The 17,100-nt window shown below is 42.0% G+C and overlaps 2 protein-coding genes across 2 annotated transcripts in view; one reads left to right on the top strand and one right to left on the bottom strand.

Moving 5' to 3' along the window:
• The window catches only part of PLLP (plasmolipin), a 286,192-nt gene that overhangs the window by 187,566 nt on the left and 81,526 nt on the right, over positions 1–17,100 (top strand). The window lies entirely within an intron of this gene.
• Positions 8,715–17,100, bottom strand: part of LOC308672629 (protein NLRC5-like) — a gene marked incomplete at its 3' end in the record, with an annotated part of 43,138 nt that continues 34,752 nt past the window's right edge. Inside the window, exons 20-23 of the mRNA XM_081335676.1 lie at positions 16,661–16,750; positions 15,329–15,391; positions 10,424–10,507; positions 8,715–8,802 (exon numbers count right to left, since the gene is read on the bottom strand). Of these exons, the coding sequence (XP_081191802.1) occupies positions 8,715–8,802; positions 10,424–10,507; positions 15,329–15,391; positions 16,661–16,750 (325 nt within the window). The remainder of the gene's footprint in view (positions 8,803–10,423; positions 10,508–15,328; positions 15,392–16,660; positions 16,751–17,100) is intronic.

The raw sequence follows: 17,100 nt of genomic DNA, 5'->3' as shown, positions 1-17,100 counted from the left end.
TACCTCACCTGAATGGACTTTGGGAGGTTTACAATACAAACCATATAAAATATCTAAATAAAAAACATGTAAAAATATAATTAACAGAGTTAAAAGCAGAATTAAGAACAAAGTTAGAAGAATGGCATAAGCAAATCTTTGGAAATGCAGATGAAGACTCTCACAACCAAGAGGAAGGGAAACAAAACCATAGATGTCAAGAACCCAACAAAGACAACAAAGATAGGCAGCCAAGCCAAGCCAAGCCAAGCCAAGCCCACGCCTTGGTTTAGATTGGACCTACCAAAGTTTCTGCAGGGCTGGAAAATGCACCAAAGCATCAAATGAGGTAGGTCCTTCAGCATCAGGAAACAATATGTGAGAAGTCCTGGAACAGCCAAACCACTTTGATCAATTAATCAAATGAGGAATCAATGCATCTAATATTAAGTCAAAATGTCATTTGTTTCTGGCTTAATGTGACCCAGGCGCTCAGGGCTCACTTCCTGGACTGATTTTAGCATTCAATCATCACTTTGTTGTTGGTTTATGAATCCTAGATTCTTTTAATCACATCCTTATATCTGTACCCCCAACCCTTATTTCTGATTTACTCGTACACCCACTTTGTTTCAACCTCAGATAATTTTCTAAAAATATTCTGAAATAAGAATAAGGAGGATATTCATAGGGGGACTGCATAGAACATTACTTTCGATAGCTTTGATTGAATTCATATGCTAAATCATGTAAATGAGTTCTTATAACTATGTATAATCTGGTTACTAAGTGAACTCATTTTCAGGATTTATATAATATACTGATCTATAGGTTAACCAAATAGGTAAGGTTCACATAATATGCTAAACCCCGAACCGATTATAGTCAAAACCATCCAACTAGAAGGTTGTATACATGTTATTTGCTAGGACGTTACCTATGCTGCTTAAAAAGGTTCATAGTGGTTTGTCTGAGGTTTGTTTGATTTTGGCAGAGCCTGATGTGTGAAACCCACCCACAGTGAGGTAGAGTGGTCAAAGGTTTGCTGATACTACTAGAGAGACCTATGTTCAAATCTACTCTCGGCCATGAGAATTCTCTAGGTGACTTTGGAAGCCTTATTTCTGTTTGTCCAGCCAATATGACCAGGGATGTTTACAGCAAGGATAAAACCAGAGAAGACCCAAAGTGTTGCCTTCAGCCTCCTGAAGGAAAATGAAATAGAAATATTGTTATGTCTAAACTCCTCATTGGTTAGACAGTCACTCGAGCCTTGTGTTCTCCTTTCATTTGAGATTTTCTGTGCAGGCAAACGGTAAGAAATAAATTAGAGCATAGGAAATAGAATCATAAGGCTGGAAAGGACCCCAGAGGTCTTGTAGTCCAGCCCCTCTGCTTAAAGCAGGAGACTTTATACCATCCCGGTGAAATGGTTATCCATCCTATTTTTGAAAACTTCCAGTTGATGGAGCACCCACAACTCCAGAAGACAAGCTATTCGGTTAATTAATTGTCAGGAGATTCCTTACTTCTAAGTTGGATCTCTCTCTAATGAGCTTCCACCCATTGCTTCTTGTCCTGCCCTCAGGCGCTTTGGGGACTAGATCAAACCCTCCTTCTCTGTGAGAGCCCCTCAAGTACTGGAAGACACTTATCATGTACCCCTAATCTTTTTCTTCAATAGGCTAGACCAGGGGTAGGCAACCTTGGCTCTTTTCTGACTCGTGGACTTCAACTCCCAGAATTCCTGAGCCAGCATGGCTCAGCATGGAAACCTCTCCCTTTCCCCTCAGCATGGCTGGCTCAGGAATTCTGGGAGTTGAAGTCCACGAGTCATAAAGTGGCCTAGGCCAGGGGTAGGCAACCTTGGCTCTTTTATGACACATGGACTTCAACTCCCAGAATTCCTGAGCCAGCATGGCCCAGCATGGCAACCTCTCCCTTTCCCCTCAGCATGGCTGGCTCAGGAATTCTGGGAGTTGAAGTCCACGAGTCATAAAAGAGCCAAGGTTGTCTACCCCTGGGCTAGACACACCATTCCCTCAACCATTCTTCATACGATTTAGCCTCCAGACCTTTTATCATCTTTGTTGCTCTTCTCTGCACCCTTTCTAGGGTCTCAGCATCTTTTTTGTATCATACTAGCAGAATCTCCCACACATTCATAAAATACATGGTGGCGATACCAGCAAGAGGACTTACTTACCTGTTGACCACACGCTGTCCTTTCCCCACCTGAGGAGAAAATTCCTGTTCCAACATGAAGAGAAAACCAGCTTTCCTTTTGAAAAGTGAAAAAACAAGAAAAAAATGTAGACTGGCTGAAAGATTTAAGTCTGTTCTTAGCCCACTACCAAAAAGTGCGTTCTACTTATTTAATCCAGCAATGCACTACTTGGAGTGTATTTCCCATGGACTCTTTGTCTAAATCTTGTGTTACATTTCTCTGGCATCTCCCGAGAACCCCAGGGCCACTAGTGCATTTGTAGACCAGCCAATTCTGTTTAAACAATACAGGTAAAGGTAAAGGTAAAGGTTCCCCCGCACATGGGTGCTAGTCGTTTCCGACTCTAGGGGCCGGTGCTCATCTCCGTTTCAAAGCCGAAGAGCCAGCGCTTGTCCGAGGACGTCTCCGTGGTCATGTGGCCGGCATGACTAGACGCCAAAGGCGCACGGAACGCTGTTACCTTCCCACTGTAGTGGTCCCTATTTTTCTACTTGCATTTTTACGTGCTTTCGAACTGCTAGGTTGGCAGAAGCTGGGATGGGTAACAGGCGCTCACTCTGTTACGCGGCACTCGGGATTCGACCCACCAAACTGCCGACCTTCTGATCGACAAGCTCAGCGTCCTAACCCACTGAGCCACCGCGTCCCTTCTTAAACAATACAACTCCGAGTCGTATCAGCCACAGAATGCCAGTTAGTGGGGCCCAGAGGGTGAGCCTATTTTGCCATGATGCCCACTTTATAGAACATTCTCCCTGTGGAAATTAGAAGGACCACAATCCTGCTTGACTTTCACAAGGCCCTCAAGACTTACTTCTGTGCCTGGATCTTGGGTTCTTTGTACTAGAGACCGTCGATTGTGATTATTTTTTCTCAGCCGCTGTGATTTGTGATTGGAATTGTTTTTAATTATTTTAAAACTGTTTGTCATTGAGAGTTGTCTGAAAGTTGAGTCGTGGCAACTGGTCTTACTTTGTTTGTCATAAGGCCCTCAAGAACTACTTCTGGGCCTGAGTCTGGGGTTCTGGGTGTATAAAGAGTCGCATCTCCTGGCTGTGTTGGCTATTTTCATGTTAGTTGAGACATTTCATCTAGTTGGCTTCATCTGTCACAGCAAGTTAGTTAGAAAAACAGCTGTTGGAATGTACCGCCTCCTTGCACACCAATCCGCAGGGGTTTCTTCTTTAAAGTGTGTGGAAATAAAACTGTTGAAAGTTGAGTCATGGCAACTGGACTTTTTGTTGTTTTTGTTGTTGGTGGTGGTGGTGGTGGTTTGACTTATTTCATTGCTCAACCAATGATGAAGCTGCTTCGACAAACAGCGAAACATCTCAAATCAACAAGAAAATAAGCCTAGTTGTCATGACTCAACTTGCAGACAATTTTACCTGAATGACTGAGAAGTTCATCAACACTGACAGTTATTTGTCAAGATGGATGGTGGGTGGAAGAAAGGAAGGAAGGAAGGGAGGGAGGGAGGGAGGGAGGGAGGGAAGGAAGGGAGGGAGGGAGGGAGGGAGGAAGGAAGGAAGAGAGGGAGGGAGGGAGGGAAGGGAGGGAGGGAGGGAGGGGAGGGAGGGAGGGAGGGAGGGAGGGAGGGGAGGGAGGGAGGGAGGGAGGGAGGGAAGGAAGGAAGGAAGGAAGGGAGAGAGGGAGGAAGGAAGGAAGGAAGGAAGGAAGGAAGGAAGGAAGGAAGGAAGGAAGGAAGGAAGGAAGGAAGGAAGGAAGGAAGGAAGGAAGGAAGGAAGGAAGGGATCCAGTCAACTCAAAAGCCATTATATCCCCAACTGCAATCCAACACATGCCCTGAATAGGACCCTATCCTACAGATAGTCAGTCAACAGTAGAGATGGAGGATCTGATTACTTGATGGTGATCACTTCTCCCTGGACTTCAGCAGCCAGGCTCAGGAGGGCAAGAAAGCTTTCACTGGCCACCCATGGTTCTTCTATGCTAGAAGACAAAGCAGAAGAGCTGAGAGAAGCCTATTTTCACTCAGAAGGTTCCTCGTGGTTTTCCCCTTCATCATAAAAGAATCCTAGATCACATTCACATAAGGATATAATTAGCATATGGCATTCTTACAGTAGCCAGTAGACCACAATGCTATTGCAGGGTAGTAGTTTGGCTTGCCAAGATACCAGCCCTGTTAGAGGACACGCTTGCACACTTCCCAAGGTGCGTCACAGGAGAGAAAGCTGGCTTCGCACCAGAGCGGCACACGAGCAGCACTTCCCAAGGCCCCTCTCCCTTCCCGCAGCTGACTCACAAACAGGCACCACAACCGGGAAGGGTCAGGGTCCATCAAGAATCTGACTGCCTGCAGAGAGCACCAACTCATCCCCCCCACTGAAGTGGCATCTATCTATCTACTCTCACAGAAGAAGATTTCTAACTTTTAAATGGACAGAAGCAGAGGCTAGTGACGGGAGCTCACCCTTGATGCGCAGTCCTTGGGCTCAAACTGCCAGAGCTGAGACCATCTCCAGGATCATTAAGCCCCTGAGCCACCACATCTGTTCACGCAGAGGTGAACTCTATGCTATCACCTAATTGGCTAATGAAATACCTGAAAACCACCAGCCCCGCTCAGGCGAACATCTAAAACGCCATAATTCAATCCTGGACTACCTATATTCTCTTCTGAAAGTTCCACAGAGCTGGAAGTAACAGTAGGACAAGGAACCAAGCAGAATTTCTTTGCGCTTTCTGATTCCCCGATTATATACCTTCTTACCTTATTTTTTGCACACCACTTGGTCTCCTAAAGGCCCTAAGGAGGGTTTTGGCGCTGCTGAGTGTCAGGCCATTGTTAATTGATCTAAGAACAAATACAACAAGCTGGTGAGAAATTCTGATTCGATGGCTCCTAACCAAATCATTAGATGGAAGAATGTTATGAAATGGTGCACGAACTCACGTGAAATCACTCAGGCCAAGGCATTCTTCCAGCCCACTCAACAGTTGCACCAGATGCTCTGCTTGGAGGTCGCATTCCTTTAGACTGAAAAAAAGAAAGCCATCTGAGGATAGTTGTAACGAACATACACACACACACACACACACACACACACACACAAAGAAAAACCATTTTGCACTAAGTTCATTTACATTTTAAAGGGTATTTAAAATAGAGAAATTTGCAACAAAAGAGTATTGTAGGGGATACTGCCTTTAAAAAATATTCTATTAGGAATGATCTGTATATTCCTTTCAAATATGGATGAATGAGGCGATTTCATAGTGAAGCTTAGCAATTCTCATAGGTTTGAGCACTGAGACTCTAGGAATAGTCTACAACATACCCTAAATTGCTAAAAGAAGAATTTAAATAATATTTCACTTACCTCAGGATCTTTTGAGGTTTAGCTTCTTTCTTGAATGTGACAAGTAGCATTTTTTCAGGGCACAAACTGGCGAAGGAAGAAGAAAATAGACAAGCACAGATAGAACAAACCTCTCTTGAAATGACTGCTTATTCTACCCAAACCTTAAAAATATTTTCTATTCCAATATCCCCAATTTCTTTTAGATTACTATCCCTAGAACTTAAAGAATACCATGAAAAGCCATGGCAGGGCTCCACTTTCCAACACATAAAACAGAATCTGCAAACATTCAAATTATCAGGAGACAAAAAAGAGAGTTTGTTCTGAACTCGAATGCTTCAGAAGATAGATACTGTAAGTAGAACTAAGTAGGATTTTGGCCCTTTCTGTAATCTTTCTTTCAAGGATCTCCACAAGGAAGCTCAAAAACTTCAAAATGGCAGCTACAATCACACAATTAAACCACGCATCAGTCGTGTCCAATCTTGGCAATTTTAAGACCTGTGGACTTAAAATTCTGGGGGTTGAAGTCCACAGGTCTTAAAGTTGCCAAGTTTGGACAGCCTTGGTATATATGATCTACATTAAAAAGGGATGGGGCTTTCACTGCAGAGTTATAGCCGCTATCTTTTATTTATATTTTGTCAACCCCATTACATTCTTCAAATCTATCTATCTATCTATCTATCTATCTATCTATCTATCTATCTATCTATCTATCTATCTATCTATCTATCTATCTATCTATCTATCCATCTATCTATCTATCTATCCATCCATCCGTGTGTGTGTGTGTGTGTGTGTGTGTGTAGATAGATAGATAGATAGATAGATAGATAGATAGATAGATAGATAGATAGATAGATAGATAGATAGATCAAATTAATGGGTTGAATCTGATAGACAGTTTAGTTGGAACCATCAAGATCCATGCTTCAAAAGTGATACAAGGATTTGGAGAGATATTTATTTATTAAATTTATACGCTGCCCATCTCAACTTTTTTTGCTTCAAAGGGAAGCACAGAATTGAACCGATTTTCTGAACCGACTCAAATAGTCCAACAGGATCCAACTGAGAGCCTGAACTGAATTCTCAACAAAGCTAATCTATTTCCATCACCTTTTCTGTCCATTCTCCTTTTGATGCCTTCTGCAATAGGGCAGGTTAACTTCCAGTCTCTTTTTAAATATTCTCTGCCTACTTCAAACCCTTTTGAACATCCAGCCACTCTACCTTTCTTCTCTGAAAACTTCATTTCTAACCTTAAAGGAAACTAAATTAATACAAATGGTTGCACCTTGCATGAACTTCAACCACATCATCCATTGTGGCAAGGAAATTAACAAGCAGGAGAACCCCATCTTGAGAGATTCTATTGCGGTTGATTCTACGAAGAAAATGACAATTGCCAAATTATTTCTGTTTACCTTTTAAAGGTCCAAACATATGCTACATGATTTTATTAAAAACTATATATATATATTTCCTATGTTGTTAAAATATTACTAGAATCCTGCTAGATTCTATTATGATTGAATCTATACCAGAAATGACAATTAATGAATTATTTATTTTTCCTTTGAAAATTAATAGCAATAGAAATAGCACTTAGACTTATATACCGCTTTATAGTGCTTTACAGACCTCTCTAAGCCGTTTACAGAGTCAGCCTTTTGCCTCCAACAATCTGGGTCTTCGTTTTACCGACCTCGGAAGGATGAAAGACTGAGTCAACTGTGAGCCAGTGAGGATCGAACTGCTGGCAGTGGGCAGAATTAGCATTCTGCATTCTGTGCCACCAGGGCTCTCTCTTCATTGTTTTCTTCCAAATAATGGTAATGGCCTCTTTCATTCAAATTTATCAAACTACTGATAACTTCCCAGTTTCCTTTATATCTCAATATCTAGGTCAATTGTATTCCATATTAAGGGAGGCTACACTTATCTTTAGCATGACTATCCTCCAAAGTATTTGAAGGTAGAACAAGAAGCAACAGATGGAAATTTATCAAAGACAGATCCAACCTAAAAGCAAGGAGGAATTTCCTGACAGTGAGAACAATAAATCAGTGGGACAGCTTGCCTCCAGAAGTTGTGGGTACCGGAGGTTTTCAAAAAGAGGTCGGACAACCATTTGTCTGAAATGGTATAGACCGATGTTTTGGTTTTTTATGAACTTCTTGTACATGTACATGGATGTATAAGAAACAGAAGTTTCTTATACGCATAAATGTATTATATATGTACCAGTGGTGGGATTCAGCCGGTTTGCACCACTTCGGCAGAACCGGTAGCTAATTTTTTGTTGCCCAGGCCCAGAACAGACTTCCAGAAGTGGCATCCACGCAGAGAACCGGTTGTTCACATATTTGAATCCCACCACTGATATCTACATATATAAGAAAGAATGCAGAGTAACACTAAAATAAAAAAACTGGCACCAATCAAATCTAAAAATAAGATGCAACTTTTGCACTGAGCGGTGGCTTAGTGGGTTAGGACGCTGAGCTTGTCAATCAGAAGGTCGGCAGTTTGGCGGGTCGAATCCCGAGTGCCGCATAACAGAGTGAGCGCCTGTTACTTGTCCCAGCTTCTGCCAACCTAGCAGTTCGAAAGCACGTAAAAATGCAAGTAGAAAAATAGGGACCACTACGGTGGGAAGGTAACAGCATTCCGTGCGCCTTTGGCGTCTAGTCATGCCGGCCACATGACCACGGAGACATCCTTGGACAAGCGCTGGCTCTTCGGCTTTGAAATGGAGATGAGCACCGGCCCCTAGAGTTGGAAATGACTAGCACGCATGTGCGGGGGAACCTTTACCTTTAATATAATCCAAAGATGCTTTTTCCAGAAAGGCAACTAGAATTTCTTGGCTTTGCTTTGAAAACTTTTGCCTCTTGTCTGAGAAGAGATGCCTCTGATGAGAAAAAAAAATCCAAGAGAGTCCAGGTGACTTTTGGGAAAAAGCATTTTTGGGACAAGCATGACCGGGATGATTAAGAATCTCCATAGATATTTCTCCTAATATAACCATTCATCATCTAGGAAGGACTTGGTGGTGGTGGTGATGGTTAGAAGGTCAGCAGGTTGAGGTTCAACAGATAAAGTTGCAATCGGGGGGGTCACATTCCCCCAGAACCCCATAATTTCCCCTCTGCTTCTCACACTGAATCCACTTACTTCAATAAGCACGAATTCTGGGTCTTGGGCAAATGTCTGAAAAGACACCTCAGTGCTTCATTGTCAAGATTGTTCCCAGATAGACTGACAAAGGAATAAAAAAACCCGGTAAGCTTTCAGAATAGGTATAAAATGTCCTTATTAGTCCAGAAATTGTTTTTTTTTAAAAAAGAGCTTAACCACGTTGGAAGTTGTATGGGCCTCTCAAAGTTAGACTCCACTCTTGATGACTTCAGAGCAATCTTTTAAATGATTAAATTTAAAGTTGAATGAGAGATGTGCCCCTGGTGGGTTCTTTTGCAACAAGATGGAAGTTGTTAGGTCATGTTCTCTTCCATGATATTAAATCATAATAGCATAACATGGAATCATAGGGCTGGACTGCCAGTTTACTCTACAATACTGGTCTCTACAACTATCCAAGCTTTGAGCCTTTTTGTGCTTAGTTTCCCAGTTGCCACCTGATTAACTAATAATTAGTAATTTTATTTTCTGAAGATATCTTTAACAACTATTTTAATGCAATGGATGGAAACTAATCAAGGAGAAAACAAACCTAGAAAAAAAGGGCAACTTTCCTGACAGTTAGAACAATCAGTCAGTGGAACTGCTTGCCACCAGAAGTTGTGGGTGCTCCATCACTGGAGGCTTTCAAGAAGAGATTGGACAACTAGTTGTCTGAAATGGTAGAGGGTCTCCTGCTCAAGCAGGGGGTTGGAATAGAAGACCTCCAAGGTCCCCTCCAACTGTGCTATTCTGTTAATCTGTTAATGCTTTTAGCACTTTCCTGCTGTATGAAATTGTGATTTTTCAGCAGTACAGGTAATCTTTGAGTTGCTACCATAACTATGCCTGGAAATTACAGGGATAAGTCATGAAAGCGGGTTTGCCACATGATCAGACTCAATTTTACAACCTTTTTTCTGGCAGTGAACCATTGCTCACTATGGGAAACCAGGAGTAAATGTTTGTTTCCAGCCAAAAGGTCATAAATTACAGTGACATGACTGCAGGACATAGTCTGAGATGCTTTGAGCAGGGAGTTGGACTAGATGACCTCCAAGGCCTCTTCCAACTCTGTGATTCTAAGCTGCCATATATGTAGGCCTATTGCTGAGTATTCACATGTGGTCGTTAGACTGTATGGGAGGAAGGCAAATGTCATAACTTTGAATCCAGGTTGCAAGTAGTTTTTGGGGGTCTGTCATAATTTTGAACAGTTGCTAAGTAACCGGTCGTATGTCAAGGATTACCTGTAGTTATTGTGTTGGTTGAGTTTCATTTTTCCTTCTCTATTGCTTTTCAGGCTGGCTTTATTCATTTTCTGTTTAATCCATCATCTATTTTAATTAATTTGTAACCTGTCCAGAAGTGTAATAATCTATTTGTTTAGGTTTACAATCATACAAATTCACTGATATCTCCTCTTCACTCTGAATGTTCAAGGCAGCAGTTCTGGTCTCCTCCATTATTTTAAACTCACAATCACAACCCCGATAAACTCCATGGTTGGTGGAAACCGCCTTAGACCCAGTTCGGCATCTCAATCTCTACATCAAGGTCTCTCAACCTTGGACACTTTAAGATCAGTGGACTTCAACTCCCCGAATTCCTCCAGATCCCATGCCCACAAATTTAATTAAATTTCTGAAACTGGGAGTGTGTGTGTGGGGGGGAAGCAACTGTATTAATACTTCTCTCTTACTCCAGCTCTGCAAGATGGTCACAGTTTTCAAACACGGCACCCAGCGCTCTGAGATCAGCCTGGTCAATGTCACAGTTGATGAACCTATTTGAAGACAGTTCAAGGTGAAAGTTAGAAGCAAGTCCTCTTTTAAATATGGAAAGTGATATTAGAATGATGCATTTGTCTGAAAACTGGCTAGTTAGCTCAGGAAGAAAAGGGAACAAATGTAACACGTTTGGAAATGTGTATTTCCAAAGCACACGAAGGCTAGACAAGGAACAGTGGATGGAAACTGATCAAGGAGAAATTTAACCTAGAAATAAGAAGAAATTTTTTTGACAGTGAGAACAATCAACCAAGGAAACAGCTTGCCTTCAGAAGTTATGAGTGCTCCAATATTGGAGGTTTTTAAGAAGACAGAAATGGTATAGGGTCTCCTGCTTGAGTAGGGGGTTGAATTAGATGACCTACAGGGTCCCTTCCAATTCTGTTATTCTAAATAATCCCCTTCATGGATTACTGCCTTGTCGTGGCGAAGGGGCTTGCGTAATTCAATGAAGCTATGAGCTATGCCGTGCAGGGCCACCCAAGACGGAAAGGTCATAGCAGAGAGTTCTGACAAAACGTGATCCACTGGAGAAGGAAATGGCAAACCACTCCAGTATCTTTGCCATGAAAACCCTATGGACAGTACCAAAAGGCAAAACGATATGACGCTGGAAGATGAGCCCCTCAGGTCGGAAGGCGTCCAATATGCTACTGGGGAAGAGCAGAGGGCTAGTACTAGTAGTGCCAGAAAGAATGAAGCGACTGGGCCAAAGCCGAAAGGACGCTCAGCTGTGGATATGTCTGGTGGTGAAAGGAAAGTCCAATGCTGTAAAGATTTTTTCTCCATAGGAACCTGGAATGTAAGATCCATGAATCAAGGAAAGCTGGACGTGGTCAAACAAGAGATGACAAGACTAAACATTGACATCTTAGGTATCAGCGAACTAAAATGGACAGGAATGGGTGAATTTAATTCAGATGACCATCAGGTATACTACTGCGGGCAAGAATCCTGTTGTGACTCAGGGCCAGCCTGTGGGTCCGACAGCCGGGTCCGATGTATCGGAGGACTCAGATGTGGGGGAGGAGGGAAACGAACCGGCTGATGATGATTTGGAGGCTTTGCAGAGTCCTCAGCCGGGGACCTCTTCTCAGCTGTGTGAGCCCGAGAGTGCGGAGGATGATGACCCACAGCTGGCCCTGTTCAAGGACGCCCGACGCAGGAGGCAGACGAGCAGGGACAAACAAAGAAAGACTATGGGACTCCTCGGGAGGAGGCACAGGGAGACCACGCCCTGAGCTCTCTATAAAAGAAGTGTTTGGGGAGGGGCTGGTTGCTGAAAGCAACTTTTCCGCTTGAGAAGACAAGCTCTTGTGTTTTTGTTAACTGCGTAATTAAATCTTGGCAGAAGCCTTTTAGCCTTGAACGCTTTCCAGACTCTTCTTTTAATTAGGGGTTGCGAGAAGAGGGCTGGTTCAGAACAAATCCCTCAGAAGAAATGGAGTAGCCTTCATAGTCAATAAAAAAATAGGAAAAGCAATACTGGGATACAATCCTCAAAATGACAGAATGATCTCAGTTCGAATCCAAGGCAAACCATTCAATATCACAGTAGTCCAAGTCTATGCCCCAACCACCGGTGCTGAAGAGGATGAAATTGACCGGTTCTATGAAGCCCTACAGCACCTTATAGAACTAACACCCAAAAATGATGTCCTTATCATCATGGGGGATTGGAATGCTAAAGTAGGAAGCCAAAAGATTACTGGAATAACAGGCAAGTTTGGCCTTGGAGTACAAAATGAAGCAGGGCACAGGCTGATAGAATTTTGTCAAGAGAATACGATGGTCATAGCAAACACTCTTTTCCAACAACCCAAGAGACGGCTTTACACATGGACATCACCAGACGGTCAACACAGAAATCAGATTGACTATATGCTCTGCAGCCAAAGATGGAGAAGCTCTATACAGTCAGTAAAAACAAGACCAGGAGCTGACTGTGGCTCAGACCATGAGCTTCTTGTTGCAAAGTTTAGGCTTAAATTAAAGAAAGTAGGGAAAAGCGCTAGGCCAGTCAGGTATGAATTAAATCATATCCCTGTTCAATATACAGTAGAGGTGACAAATAGATTTAAGGAATTAGATCTGATAGACAGAGTGCCTGAAGAACTATGGACAGAGGTTCGCAACATTGTACAACAGGTAGCAACCAAAACCATCCCAAAGAAAAAGAAATGCAAGAAAGCAAAATGGCTGTCTGAGGAAGCTTTGCAAATAGCTGAGGAAAGGAGGGAAGCGAAAGGCAAGGGAGAAAAAGAAAGATATGCCCAATTAAATGCAGAATTCCAAAGAATAGCTAGAAGAGATAAGAATGCCTTCTTAAATGAACAATGCAAAGAAATAGAAGAAAACAATAGAATAGGGAGGACCAGAGATCTTTTCAAGAAAATTGGAGAGATGAAAGGAACGTTTCATGCAAAAATGGGCATGATAAAGGACCAAAATGGCAGGGACCTAACAGAAGCAGAAGAGATTAAGAAGAGGTGGCAAAATTACACAGAAGAACTATACAAGAATGAGCTTAACATCCCTGATAATCACAATGAAGTGGTCACTGACCTCGAGCCAGACATCCTAGAATGTGAAGTGAAGTGGGCCTTAGAAAAGCTGAGCAACAACAAAGCTAGTGGAGGTGACAGTATTCCAGCTGAGCTATTCAAAATCTTAAAAGACGATGCAGTAAAAGTGCTATACTCAATTTGCCAGCAAATTTGGAAAACTCAACAGTGGCCACAGGATTGGAAAAGATCAGTTTACATTCCAATTCCAAAGAAAGGCAGTGCCAAAGAATGTTCAAACTATCGCACCATTGCTCTCATTTCTCATGCTAGTAAAGTTATGCTTAAAATTCTACAAGCTAGACTCCAGCAGTATGTGGATCGAGAACTACCAGAAGTACAGGCAGGATTTCGAAGAGGCAGAGGAACTAGAGATCAAATTGCTAACATACGCTGGATCATGGAGAAAGCTAGAGAGTTCCAGAAAAACATCTACTTCTGCTTCATTGACTATGCTAAAGCCTTTGATTGTGTGGATCATAACAAACTCTGGCAAGTCCTTAAAGAGATGGGCATACCAGACCATCTTATTTGTCTCTTGAGAAATCTATATGCGGGCCAAGAAGCAACAGTGAGAACTGGATACGGAACCACTGATTGGTTCAAAATTGGGAAAGGAGTCCGGCAAGGCTGTATACTGTCACCCTGCCTATTTAACTTATATGCAGAGCACATCATGAGAAAGGCAGGTCTAGATGAATCAAAAGTTGGAATTAAGATTGCCGGAAGAAACATCAACAACCTAAGATATGCAGATGATACCACTCTAATGGCAGAAAGTGAAGAAGAACTAAAGAGCCTCTTGTTGCGGGTGAAGAAGGAGAGTGCAAAACTTGGGTTGAAACTAAACATTAAGAAAACCAAGATCATGGCATCCGGCCCTCTCAATTCCTGGCAAATAGATGGGGAAGAAATGGAGGTAGTGACAGATTTTATTTTCCTGGGCTCCAAGATCACTGCAGATGGGGACTGCAGCCAAGAAATTAAAAGACGCTTGCTCCTAGGGAGGAAAGCCATGGCAAATCTAGACAGCACACTAAAAAGCAGAGACATCACCCTGTCAACAAAAGTGTGTATAGTCAAGGCTATGGTCTTCCCAGTTGCAATGTATGGCAGTGAAAGCTGGACCATAAGAAAGGCTGAGCGCCAAAGAATTGAAGCCTTTGAACTCTGGTGCTGGAGAAGACTCCTGCGAGTCCCTTGGACTGCAAGGCGATCAAACCGGTCAGTCCTAGAGGAGATCAACCCTGACTGCTCTTTAGAAGGCCAGATCCTGAAGCTAAAACTCAAATACTTTGGCCACCTAATGAGAAGGAAGGACTCACTGGAGAAGAGCCTAATGCTGGGAAAGATTGAGGGCAAGAGAAGAAGGGGACGACAGAGAATGAGGTGGCTGGATGGAGTCACTGAACCAGTAGGCGTGAGCCTAGATGGACTCCAGAAGATGGTAGAGGACAGGAAGGCCTGGAGGAACATTGTCCATAGGGTCGCGATGGGTCGGACACGACTTCGCAACTAACAAAATAAATAAAACTAACTATTGACCATTGTTCGGCAAACCAGGGATTGCTGTAAAATGTAGTGAACCTTGTTCTGCCTTTGTCTCTTGCCTGACTTCTAATGTACCCCTCAGGAGAGCTGGGACCAAACCTAAATCTGATTCATTTGAACAAAACACAAATTCAAATGGAATGCAATTATTTTATTTATTTGTTAAATTTATGTGCTGCCCATCTCATCAAGAGTCGACTCTAGGTGGCCTACAACCAATGAATTAAATACAATCAATTAATTAAGTAGAAATAATTAATTAATTGCTGCATATTTGATATATTTTTCATATTGTGTTTTTGCAGCAATTTTGGAAGGGCTCTCCAAAGGCACCCAAGAAAAGCCATTCACCTCTGAGACTTCAATTTGTGTGCTCTTACAAAAATAGAACAGGAAGGAAAGAAGGAAGGAAGGAAGGAAGGAAGGAAGGAAGGAAGGAAGGAAGGAAGGAAGGAAGGAAGGAAGGAGCGAGCTAATCATACTTACCTGAGGTTCAAAATGTTTTTTTCATAATGCTATGCTTGATCATTTATTTTTTGGGGCTGTTTGTTTTCTATAATCTCACATACATGAAAGGGTGGCTGACCCCTGAACTATTTGGTTTCTTTTCTGGGTTTTCAAAGCATGCAAGATTTATCCATATTCTTGAAGAAAACAAAAGTATCATAAAAACATAAAGGGTTGGATTGAACCATCACAGACCTGCAGAACAGTGTGTGACTTGCTTGACTTTCCACAAAATGCAAAAAAGCATTTTTCCTTGATCTGGAACCATAACAAAGAACAAATGTTCACTTTCAGAGACCAGACTTCTCCACTACAACAAGTCATTCTCAATCAAAACACCTGGGACTTTAAAAATGAAGGGGTGCGTTCAATGGTCCATCCTACAAAAAGCAAGGGAGCTTTGCCCTCTCTTTGACCAATGCACAATACAATGCAATGCAATGCAATGCAATACAATACAACACAATACAATACAATATTCTTTATTGGCCAAGTGTGATTGGAGACACAAGGAATTTGTCTCAGCTGCATAAACTCTCCATGTATATACCGATAGTACAAACAACAAACAAGAAAGTTATATAATCATAAGGTACAAATAGTAGAAGGTAATAGGAAAGATGAGAAGAATAATAGCAATTTATGTAATTTACTACTGGATTTTACATAATTTATTTTATTGGGCTTTATGTAATTTACCACTGGATTTTACACTGGATTTTCCAATAATTTACATTAGATTTATGTTCTATGGCTAAAGACAAGGGCATGCAGCAAATTTCTGTGCAGCACTGTCTCGCAGCATTTTATCATTTATTAAATTTCTTTACTATGTATAAACCTCTCTCTGGATGTCTGCATCTCTCCTTCTCCCCTTCCCTTGAAACCCCAAGAAAATGTATTAGTGGTCCTCGACCTACAACAGTTCATTTAATGACTGTTCAAACTTACAATGGCACTGGAAAAAGCGACTTATGACCTTTTTCACACTTTCAACCATTGTAGCCTCCCCATGGTCAGGTGATCAAAATTCAGATGCTTGGCCACTGACTCATATTTATAATGGGTACAGTGTCCTGAGGTCATGTGCTCACCTTTTGCAGCTATCTGATGAACAATGGGGACACCAGAGTCACTGAGCAACCGTGTTACTAACTTAACAACTGCAGTGAATCATTTAACAACAGTCATAAAATGGGACCAAAGTCATTTAACAAACGTTTTACTTAGCAACAGAAATTTTGGACTCTATTGTGGTTGATAAGTCAAGGACCACCTGTATTAAGGATGGGTTATCCTGACTGTGGTGCTTCCTCTAAGGAATAGTTTCCCCATGCAACGTCTTTGGAGATATTTTTTTTCCCCTCTCCACCAGATTAGGTGCAGAATTTCCAAAGGGTACTTGTGTCTACCCCTAAAGAAGAAATCTTCATGGGGTAAGAAAAAGGAGATGAGATGATAGGTTTCTCCATGACAATTGGCTTTGATCCACCTACATTTGTCTTATTCCAAGCTTTCATTGCTTACCTGATGTTCACTTCAGAGAGTCTCCTGCACTGGTTGAACGAATTGGCCAGCAAGCAAATCCCATCAGATGAAAACGCATTATCTCTGATGCTGCAAAAGGTTGGGAGAAGAGGACAGAATTACCAACATGTTGGCTGGGTTTGCAACCATGCTTGGTTCACCACTATGATGGCTGATGAATTAACCTATTGTCTTGGTTTACCCAATCTATTGAACTAAGTGGTCCGAGTTTCCATAATACACTAGGCCAGGAGTCTCCAAACTTGTCAACGTTAATACTTTAACTCCGGCTGGGTAATTCTGGGAGTTGAAGTCCACAAGTCTTAAAGCTGACAAAGTTGGAGACCCCTTCACTAAGCCCTAGAAAATTAATTAAGTTTATCCTCTTGTGCTAATGAAGATAATAGATCTTTAACTTGTTCAGTGTGTGGCAAAATCAC

Source organism: Vipera berus (genome assembly GCF_964194415.1).
Source record: "Vipera berus genome assembly, chromosome: 10".
NCBI classification, from domain to species: Eukaryota; Metazoa; Chordata; class Lepidosauria; order Squamata; family Viperidae; genus Vipera; species Vipera berus.
This window is presented reverse-complemented; position numbering and strand designations above follow the sequence as displayed.